This window comes from Mixophyes fleayi, chromosome 1 (genome assembly GCF_038048845.1).
Source record: "Mixophyes fleayi isolate aMixFle1 chromosome 1, aMixFle1.hap1, whole genome shotgun sequence".
Taxonomy (NCBI): domain Eukaryota; kingdom Metazoa; phylum Chordata; class Amphibia; order Anura; family Limnodynastidae; genus Mixophyes; species Mixophyes fleayi.
Genome location: NC_134402.1, coordinates 337,924,234 through 337,935,749, shown reverse-complemented (window position 1 = coordinate 337,935,749; position 11,516 = coordinate 337,924,234). Strand labels below are relative to the sequence as shown.

Below are 11,516 nucleotides of genomic sequence, written 5' to 3'. Positions count from 1 at the left end.
GCCATCTACAACTTTTTAGTACAAAGGATGTGGCGGCTTGTGGCCAGGAGGGAACCATGATACATATGTGGTGAAACTGAATATTTTGTACATATGATTTATTTTATTACTCAATTTAAGTTTACCAAGTCACCCTGTGAGGTGGTATTTAATAAATAAATTCAAGATCTGCCCACATGGAATAACCATAAGCTTGGTTTTTGTATATTTACAGAAGTGAAATTTGCAACCACATAGTTGTGGCAGGGCTACAATGCTGACATACAGTTAAACACAAACTTATTTGAAAGATGAGTAAGAAAAAATGTCCAGCCTTGTTGGATAGACAGGACAAATACAAAAAAAGATGAGTATGGGATTCTACTCTTTATGTATAAAATGACCACAAATTTATAATGCAACATTGGAGCATGGTTGGCAACTACCATCCAGTGGGGATACATATATCCATGTACTAATAGGGTAGTCCACTACCAGAAAAGTGTGAAACTGCAATGAAGAAAGAACTGATACCAGTCTGTACAAAGTCTAAGGCCAGCATTAGTATATTGTATGCTGGGAGCACATAAATATGAAATATTTTTTCAAAACCAGAGGTAAGTGGGAGGGACATTCGTTGTGAGGGGCGTGGTTGGTCTGGAGTAGAAACGGGACACCCTCTATCACCTTCTCTCCTTTGCAGTCTTTGGCGCTTGTTGGACGGTAATTCACAATTATGGCAGAACTTACGCTGTACCTGGATCTGCTCTCCCAGCCCTGCCGTTCTGTGTACATCTTCGCAAAGGCAAACAATATCCCGTTCAACAACAAAGCGGTGCATCTTTTCAAAGGTCAGTCGGGTGTTCTATGGGAGATGGGCTAGCTGACGGGACTTTGGCGTGTTCTTGTTGAATGCATATCTTCGAGTGTATTATTTAATACCAATAGAAATGCTGTATACCCCAGATAGGCAACGTGAGGGGCTCCAACTGCTGTTGCAATAAAAGTTATTGCATGAAACTGTTGGGGTGTGCTGGAACTTGTAGTTCTACAGCAGCGGAGGAGCCACAGCTTGTCAAGTTGTATACTTGGGACAGCTGATGAGTGCTCATCCTATGCATCTTGGATCCCACAATATGGTGAGAATGTGATGTTATGCAACTCTAACCCACGACTACATTAATCTCTAGTCGATGGTAAAGCTTTGGAACCTTATGTACATGTGACCTGTCACTCCATAGTTTGCAATATGTGGTATGCATGTTATAACTGGGGCAGAAGTTGAGCTCAAACATATCTGAGAACATGTCAGAGACCAGACCGGTTAGTTTAGTGTCCTGAGTATCTAAATGCTTTGTCTAATACCTTGTTTTTAGCAAAGCATTACAATTGTGAATGCTAGCTGACCCAGAACCTGTATGTGAGAATGAGCTGTACCCCGTTGGGGGTTCTGTTCCTAAGACACCTGCTGTAATTTAAGTGATTGTTAGTATGTGGGTTTTTTGCTATTGCTCGTTAACCAAGCTTGGGCAAACTTTGTGTCTCTATCTGTTGTGGGCCTAAAGGAACATTGGGATTAGGTAAAAGCTCGAACTGTCGGAATGAGTCAGCTTACTAGAGTCCCCACTGCTGCTTGGTGTCTTGTATGAAGCTTGTTGTGTTTTCCCTGCCTTAATAGTGCATTCTGCTCTGCTACACAGATAAGTTCCATGTAATACGTGGAACCATTGTTACACATAAAATATATATATATTAGGTTATTAGTATGTAGTGTGTGTGCGTGTGTGTGCGCGCGCGTGCTATCCGTTCTACCTGACAGATCTGTTCTACCTGACAGAATGTACGTTCAGAGTGCATTACCCATCCTTTCCAGCTGTCAGAATGGAGCTCTGAGTACATTTTCCATTCATTCCGGCAGACTCAATGGGGCTCAGAGAACCTAAGCCATCCATTCTGGCTACCAGAATGGATGTCTGAGTATTTAAGCAATCCATTCCGGTTGTTGGAATAAGGGTTTGTTTATATTAGTTATCCATTCCAGGTGCTGGAATGAACTCTTAATGTGCTCAGACCTCGATTCCGGCAGCTGGAAAGGATGGGGTAGTGTACTGGCAGACCAATGCCGGAACCCGGAATGGATGGGTAATGCACTCAGCGCTCCATTCCAACATACATTCAGGCAGGTAGAATGAATAACTAGAATAGCTTTGATAGATAAACGCGCACACACACTATAATATGTATGCAATATAATATGTGGAATAGTTGTTCCACATATTACAGAGGACATATCTGTGTAGCAGAACCGAATTTATTATATAGGGAGAGAAAACACGGCAAGCTTCACTCAAGACACCAAGCAGCAGTGTGTACTACAGGGAGCCAAATTATTCCGGCAATTTCAGTTTTCACCCACACCCAGCAACAACCATTACTCTTAAACATTAGTTATTGTTGCAGTGTGAACCTAAGATACTCCCTCAACAGTGATACATAATTTAAAATGTATTTGATTCTATTCCTACGTGTTACCTTTGTTTATATGCAGAGAATGCTATTGTGAATCTTACAATTATTTATTTGTATTCTCTCTGCAGGGGAACATATGTCTGAAGAATATCGCAAGGTGAATCCACTATGTAAGCTGCCAGCTCTCAAGGATGGAGACTTCAGAATGGCTGAGAGGTGAAAAACTACAATACTCATCCCTGGGGCTGGACACTGGCTGGGATTTCAGGGCAAGCGATTTGTGCAGGGATTCAATTAGTAGTTTATTGGCTACCATTAGGATTCAAATCTAAATAAATTGGATAATTTATGTTATACTAAATAGCTTTTCATTAGTGGCATAAGAAAAGAGTGTTCATAGCAATGGGCATATGTGTGCACAGGCACAGATAAAAATATATTAAAAGCAGCTAAGCATCTACAGGTGATCCTAACCTTCAAAACACATTAACAACAACAGGAGTTGATCCAGCGCTAGTGGGTATATTAAAAGGAGTGAAGGGGCATGGAGTTGTAGAGTGTAGTGGTGTAAATATACCCCTTAATAAATCTACGTAGATTTAAGAGATTGAAACTGGTGTCTCCAGTATTTAGACACCATTTTCAATCTCTTAATTCCACCTAGATTTTTTTTTTTATATACCCACTAGTGCTGGATCAACCCCTGTTCTTAAAGAAAAGAGTACTACCTTGTGCCATAGTATGTCAGTGCATACGCTCATTTGCCCCCTTGCCTAAAAAAAAACCCTCTTCTGTTTTTAAACTCACTCTGTTTGGCACTGCCTTTTCCTGCATTACATTTCTTGGGGTCAGTGATTAATGACCCTTGTCTCTAAGTTTTAATAATTGGATGATTTGCCTGATGCTCATGTGAGATTACACTGCAACATGGGGCAATTGAAGGCATCCTAATTGCTTTTAAAGCACAGCACATTGAAAACGGGTGCAAAATGAGTGACCACAGTTAGACGATTAATGTTGTGCAAGTAAAAATCTGCTTTATTTGATCCATTATTTCTAAAACTGGATGGATTTTAGCCCTTAAAGACTGTGCTGAACAACCATGCTTTAGAATGTATTTTGCGACTATTACTGATTAAGACCACCTTTGGACATATAGTACAGTAGCTAAGGCCTTGCATATGCATATGGCTGACCCTGTGAAGATTATACCCGTAACTGATTAGATCAGTTACCAGTTGGATGTATTCTGGTAGAGTGTAACTACTCAATGGGGGGAATTCAACTATATGCGAAGTCCCGTCGAAGCCTCGGTGTTTAGACTCAGTGGGATGTTAGGGTAGGAGATTATCACTGATTTTTTTTTTTCTTTCACACAAAAATCAGCAATGTTTTACTCTGCATAATACCTAGGAGTGTGTGCAGACTCTAGTGGGACTTTGCATGTGGTTGAATTCCCCAAATGAGTCTAAATAGGATATGAATCTTGATTACAAAATTTAGGTGTAACTAACTGCACAAACATTAATTTCTGATTTAATTGTTTTTCCTTGTCTTATCTTCATTTCCCAGCACTGCAATGCTGCTTTATATGGCCAACAAGTATAAGACCCCTGATCACTGGTACCCATCTGACTATCAGAAGCGCGCCCTTGTTGATGAATATTTTGCTTGGCAACTTACAAACACACGTCCACATGGTTCAAAACTATTTTGGGTTAAGGTAAGAATGTATTTATTGTTCTGTAGCTTTTTGTTTTCAGCCTGACTGTATGTATAGCATAGAGACACTGATAATGCTGAAAGAAGCCTCTTGCTATGTGCAGCATTACTAGGCTTTTAGGGTATACAATCTGAGGCATTTATGTTATAACAGCCAAATCATGTTTAATGACCCACCAATACATAGAATACAATCTGTAAGCATTACACAAGTAGCACAGTTTCCTTTTTTATTAAGTGGATTTACCTTTAACAGACAAACAATTGTGTTATAATTGTAAAACTCGGAATTTCCAGTATCTTGATATCCATCACAAAGAGTAATATGGGAGTATATACCTCTGCCCAGAGATATAGAAATGAATATTGTATTTGAAAAACAGTTAACAGACATATTGGGGGCTCTTAATTAACAGGGCAAAACCCTGTTATTTAATAATCATATTGCAATGATAACAGATTAGGCTTTTAGTAAATTAATAGTTTGCTTAAACAATGCGGAAAAAGGGTTTCTGCATGGGTTCGGGCTTCATAATTGGTCCCCATTGTGCCGTTGCACAGCCAGCCACAGAGCAGTGGTCATTCTCTTCTCTTTACATCTCCAGGTATGTCCATGCTCTGCTATTCTGAACTACATTAATCTGTGTATCTCATCCCTGCAACTGTGTGTTTAAAAAGTATGTTATAGGATTTGTTATCTGTTCAAACTTAGTTTGGCCCAGTCTTTTATTGATGCCTGATTGATATTTGTATTTCTTTTCCTTTGATTAGCAAGCTGTAGTGTATTCCTAAATTAGACTGACTACATATTAGCTTCAGTCTATGGGGCGACGTATGTGTGTTTTCTACACTAAGTGGGTTTTCTCACAAAGTGTATGAAAATGCACAGTTGGGCAAACATTGGACTACATTTGATTACTTCCAGGAATAAGCTACATCTGCCACAGCCTATTTCTGCATTACTTGTCCAGCTACATGGAACACTGCAAATAGGTAATTCTTTAAAATCCCCTAACTCTTTTTGCTTTTACTCTCTTATCACAATGTTTAACAAATTGCTTTTATTGGTCTCTTTTCATGGCATTATCTTTAGGACTGTATCATCTTCACCCCTCCACCAACACAAACAGTTGTCCACATTGCATCTTCATTACTTCACTCACCTCTAGTTAACACCCATGAACTGTTGTCCTATTTATTATCGCTTACAAGTACAGTCTCCACCTGTTGCCAGAAAATAAAAGGTCACATCTTACAATCCATTTACCTATCTTTCTCACTCTGCTTCTATTAGCTGGTGATATATCATCTAATCCAGGTCCCCCCACACTCCTCACACACACATACATCAGAGTACTACTGTTATATAGCAAACCTCAAACACATCACCTTTCTCCCCTCTCTTCCAAAGTCCATTAAATGTGCCCTTTGGAATGCACGCTCTGTTTGTAACAAACTTACCTCCATTCATGATCTCTTCCTCTCAAAAAACCTGAACCTTCTGGCAATAACAGAAATATGGCTCATGCAATCAGACACTGCCTCACCTGCAGCACTTTCACATGGTGGCCTCCATCTCGCCCACACCCCCAGACCTGAAGGCAGACAAGGAGGTGGGGTTGGACTACGTCTCTCCCCACAGTGCACGTTTACAGTTCTACCAAATGTCCCATCACTCACGTTCACATCTTTTGAAGTACATGCTATTCACATTTTTAATCCATTCTCTCTACGTGTTGCGGTGATCTATCGTCCCCCTGGAGCACACCAACAATTTATTGAGGATTTCTCTGCATGGCTCCCTCACTTCTTATCTTCAGACATTCCCACCATCGTCCTGGGTGATTTCAACATCCCCATTGATAACCCACCTTCCAAAGCTGCTTCCAAACTACTCTCTCTAACATCCTCACTTGACCTCTCCTTGTGGATTGAATCATCTACTCATAGGGATGGCCATTGAGCATAGTCTAGAGAAAACAAGATCATGGCAGTTTCTAATTTTCTTCACACACCCTTCCCCCTCTCAGTTCATCACCTTATCAGCTACATGCTCACCCCCACTGCTCTAACCTCTCTACTGTCTAACTCTACCAAGACTCCTCATACCCGCAGAAATCTTAATTCTATTAATCTTCAACAATTTTCCACCTCTCTCCAACAACTTCTCTCCCCTATCTCTACATTCTCCTCCCCTGAGATGGCAGTACCTCATTTTCACCTAACCTTAGCAACAGCCCTTGATCAAGTGGCTCCAGCGACACTACATACTACACGTCGACTTCGATGTCAACCGTGGCACACTACAGCAACACAAAATCTTCAAAAACTTTCCCGTAAAGCAGAACGTCACTGGTGAAAATCTCGTACCTCTAATGACTTTTTCACATATACTTCTATCTACCGCTCCTATCGAAAGGCTCTGGACACTGCAAAATAAACATACTTCTAATCTCTTATCTATGCTCAGGCTTCTAACCCCAAACGCCTTTTTAACACATTTAAATCTCTTCTCAATCCTCCCACTTCAAACCCTCTGTCTACTATCAGTGCCCAGGATCTTGCTTCCTACTTCAAGGACAAGATTGATAAGATCAGACTAGAAATGGTTCCCCTTCCTCGACAAGCAATCAGCTCAATTCCTTCCCACTACCCTCTGACACCCTCTCTTCATTTGACCCCACAAATGAAGAGGAAATTTCTATTCTCTTCTTATCTTTCTACTCTACCTCCTGTCCTCTTGATTCTATTCCCTTGCAAATTGGTAGATCCCTGTCTCCTGTGCTCATTTCACCTCTAACTAAAATCTGTAATCTCTCGTTCTCTACTGGCATCTTTCCATCACTATACAAGCACGCAGTGATTACTCCTATTCTAATAAAAACAATATTCCAACCCAAATTCTCGCAAATTACCGTCCCATCTCTCAGCTCCCATGCCCCTCCAAGCTTATAGACAGACTTGCCTACACTCGCCGCACACGCTTCCTTTCCGCAAACAACCTGTTGGATCTTCTTTTAGTCTGGCTTTCGTTCTCAACACTCCACAGAGACTGCGTTGACTAAGGTTGTCAATGATCTGATCACTGCTAAAACTAAACGCCATTACTCTCTCCTTATTCTCCTGGATCTCTCGGCTGCATTTGACACAGTTGACCGCTCTCTGCTCATACAAACGCTGCAATCCCTAGGTCTTCAAGACACTGTTCTATCCTGGTTCTCATCCTACCTTTCCAATCGCTCTTTCACTGTTGACTTCTCTGGGGCCACCTCTACTCCGCTTCCTTTATCAGTTAGAGTACCGCAAGGATCAGTGCTAGGTTCTCTGCTGTTCTCTATCTATAGCGCTACTCTTCGAAATCTAATAAGTTCCTTTTGGATTTCAGTATCATCTCTATGCAGATACCCAAATTTATCTATCCTCTCCTGATCTCTCAACATCTGCTGTCCCGTGTAACTGACTGTCTTTCTGCCATTTCATCTTGGATGTCCTCTCGTCAACTCAAACTTAATCTTTCTAAAACAGAGTTAATAATATTCCCACCCACCAATAGTAGCATACCTGACATTTCTATTTCTGTTGATAACATGACTATAAATCCCACCCCACAAGCTCGCTGCCTAGGTGTAATCCTCGAATCACACCTATCATTTGTTCCCCACATCGACTCTATCTAAATCATGTTATCTACATGTAAAAAAACATTTCCAGAATTCGCACATATCCCGCACAAGACACTGCAAAAACCTTAATTCATGCACTTATCTTCTGCATCGACTATTGCAATCCCCTCCTTACTGGTCTTTCCCAAAACAGACTCCAACTCCTATAATCTATTTTGCACGCAGCGGCAAAATAGATTTTTCCTTGCAAATCGTTATTCCTCTGCTGAATCACTCTGTATTTCTCTGCACTGCTTGCGAGCAGGGTCTTCTCACCTCATTGTCTGTTTTACCCAGTTTGTTAGTTAACTGTGTTTGTCCCCAATTGTAAAGCGCTACGGAATATGTGGGAGCTGTATAAATAAATGATGATGATTATGGTCCAAGTTACCAACTCCTTTTACTTTTTTTTTTTTTTTCTTTCTGCTTATAAATTGCTCATGCACCTGAAGTTGCTATAAACTAGTAATATTTATTATAATACTTGAAGAAGAATACAATGATGTTTTTGTGAATGCCCCTAGCTGTCTCTATCTGGAGCATATATAGGGAAACCCTATAGGGTATTCTGGTTGAGCACATGTTCCCAGCTTATCATTTTATGTTGTGATAAGTCTGTCCTCCTCACAATACCAGCCTTTTTCATCAAATATGTTGTGGCTTCATGAAAATCAGCAGTTTCTGATTCATTGCTGAATGGATCAACTGTTATTAAGCGATACATTCGTATCGCGAGAAGCGGTATATTGTGGGTTTTCAATTCATTCATTCTAAAAAGTACTTGGTCTTGAAACGACACATCAGAGATCAGATGTGTAAGATGACCACGTAGCTGTCAATCCAAATGTCTAATAATCATTACTGAATAAATGTTTCTGCTCCAGAAGATTATGCTCTTGGCCTACTAGCCTTCCAGATGGTGCTTTCTGTTATTCTACCATCTTTGCCTCTAGGACATTCCCAAAATATCCTATACAGAGGATCTTTCTCCATCGGTGCAACCCAGTGTATATTGTGATTGACATACAGGTAGTGGACGAAAACAGGAAATACTTGTATAAAGTTTACTTATTATGCTGAAGGGTCGCTATGTATGGTCTGTGCACTGGCATTGAGTCTGCAATTGTGCAGCATCCGTTTTGCACCATTTTCCACAGGACTAACTCGAGTAATATCTTGCTGATGTTTGGGAAGCAATGCTTCCTGATATTCTATAAATGCTCAGTTTGGGTGTCCTCACTGTGATGTCCATAAAAAAAAAACAGTCAAGGGAACAAATGTGCTCGGTATGGGTGCATTGCCTCATGGTGGACCGACCCGGCCCCTCATGTACAAAAAAATAAATGCTACAGCGTTGGGTGAAAATTAACCTGTTTCATTAAGTAGTAGTTTAACATTGACCCTGCCTCCTAAGGGAATGATTGTACCCAACTTATGGCCCACAACATCTCATAATCACCAGAATCCTCCACTGTTGAAAACCAGCACCAATGGCGGTAGAGTTCTTTATGTTGGCACCACACATGCATTCATCTATTTATTGAGAACATGGCAAAGGATGATTATTCTAATTATATTGCCCTCTTCTGTTGCTCATGATTTAATTTTCAGTGTTATTGGCACCACTGAACTTGCAGATGTGCACTGCTAGGTGTGATGAGCAGTTTAATCTGGTTGCAGTGCATATATTCTGTTCTGTGGAGCTGCTCATGCCATAGGTTGAAATTTGCCTGCCTGTTTTACCTTGCATGTCAAATTAGGGCATTAATATCACAATTGTGGAGTAGGTGCTTCCTCCCTCCCTTGCCTTTTGCTCATGCTATTCCCTTCTTCTGGCAGCAGTCAGCTGGTAGGTCTATTACACATTGCCATATCAATGCACCACTGATGCCTTGGTATTGAGCACCTTCAAAATGTTGTGTGGACTTGCAACAAATTAGGTGACATTAATCCCTTTAGTGTAGGCATATGGCTGGTCCCTGCATTGAGTGCTCCTGCGTTACAAAGGGAGCATTCACCAAAGCCTTAAAGTACTATACTGGAAGATCAAGTGTAACTACTGTATTTTCTAGTCCCCTACCAAATAGGTCCCACGGAAAGGGTAACTGAGTGGGGATCCTCAATTGCAGTACTTTTATACCTTTATGATGTGGCGTCCACTATTTATTTTATTTATTGTTTTATAGCTGTTTGGTAAAAAGTGAGACTTGTGGAGTTTTTTTTTTTATTATTATTGTATGTATTGAACACAGAAAAACAACCAAACAAGATTATTTCAATATGTCAATTTGTAGTCCGTTTAACTTTATAGTTATGTGTGTGTGTGTGTGTGTGTGTTTGTGTGTGTATAAATTTTTCTCCTTCTCCCAGGTAATGACACCATTTATTCTTGGTCATGAAGCCACATCTGAGAAGCTAGATCGTGTGCTGGCAGAGTTCAATAGTACCTTGAAGACTTTCGAAGAATATTTTTTACAGGACAAACCCTTTCTGGCTGGTGACCAGATCTCCCTGGCTGACTTGGTGGCTATTGTGGAGATTATGCAGGTGAGAGACTAACTCCATGATGATGGTTTTATCGATATCTATAGTGTGTATTATAAACCCTATAGCATCGGCATCCATGCTCCGCATGCAGATATTAGTGATGATGGCTAAGTAGCAAATTCACGTTCCTTTAATTTTTCATTTTTTTATAATTGGGTAATTTTGTCACTGCATATGGATCTCTATATATTCTACCTCTCTTCACAGCCTCTTGCTGGTGGAATTGATGTATTTGAAGACAAACCAAAGTTGACAGCTTGGAAGCACAGAGTGGAGGAGGCTGTTGGGGTGGAGCTCTTCAAAGAAGCACATGAGACCATACTGCATAGCAAGGATATGCAAAGTCATCCCCTCCCCCCAGAACAGAAGGAGCGACTTAAAGCCAGGCTACTCCAGTTAACTTCCTGATGAAGTTAGTCTGAAGCATGAGGTTACTAGTCTGCAATGAAACTGCCTCCTCTTCATATGGTAGCATATACAACAAGTATCCATCATTAGTGTATCCTAATGTATTAAAGTAGTAACAAACCTTCTCAAATAAACCTATTTTGGCCCTCAAACTTTCATTGTCTTACTAATATTTTGTAAAACTATAACAGCAGTATTAATTTAAATATGAAGGTGATTACAGTTAGAGGCTGGATGACCTTGAGGCTTTCTCCTATGTATGTATTCTTCCACCACTTACCTGTCAGGAATGCTCAGATAGCAACTTGGTTTTCTCTCGTGCACTAAACTTGGGAACTGAACACTGTGTGCCCGAATCATCAATCAATGTAAATGCCGATATGTGCGTTTGTTGCATAAAATCGCCCTGCGCATCTCCAGAAATTGAGCATATGCCGATGAATGCAACAATGTCCAAGTCCTCTTTGAATGCAAATGGCCCTTACTACAGCCAACAACTTCATGAGCGAAACAGGGAGGAGAATGGGCACATGCACGTAGACATTCATAATGGCCTAATAAAAGTATTTTATGGGGGGTGGGGGGGAATATTTTTTTAATGTCTTGTTTAACAGGTGACATTGAGTGGTGTTTTGTACTACTCCTTTTAGTCCTGCTCACCAGGTAACACTTGGTTAGCAGCACTGATGAGTAGTGAGCAGACTGTACCTCCCACCAGGATTTGCAGCC

The 11,516-nt window shown here is 40.6% G+C and overlaps 1 protein-coding gene across 1 annotated transcript; it reads left to right on the top strand.

Moving 5' to 3' along the window:
• The first annotated feature begins 650 nt into the window (after positions 1–650).
• On the top strand, positions 651–10,939 carry LOC142160740 (glutathione S-transferase theta-1-like). Its single transcript, XM_075215703.1, has 5 exons — positions 651–830; positions 2,577–2,664; positions 4,021–4,171; positions 10,203–10,379; positions 10,587–10,939. The coding sequence occupies exons 1-5, from the start codon at positions 716–718 to the stop codon at positions 10,785–10,787; spliced, it is 732 nt and encodes a 243-aa protein (XP_075071804.1). The 5' UTR covers positions 651–715; the 3' UTR covers positions 10,788–10,939.
• Positions 10,940–11,516: the final 577 nt, after the last annotated feature.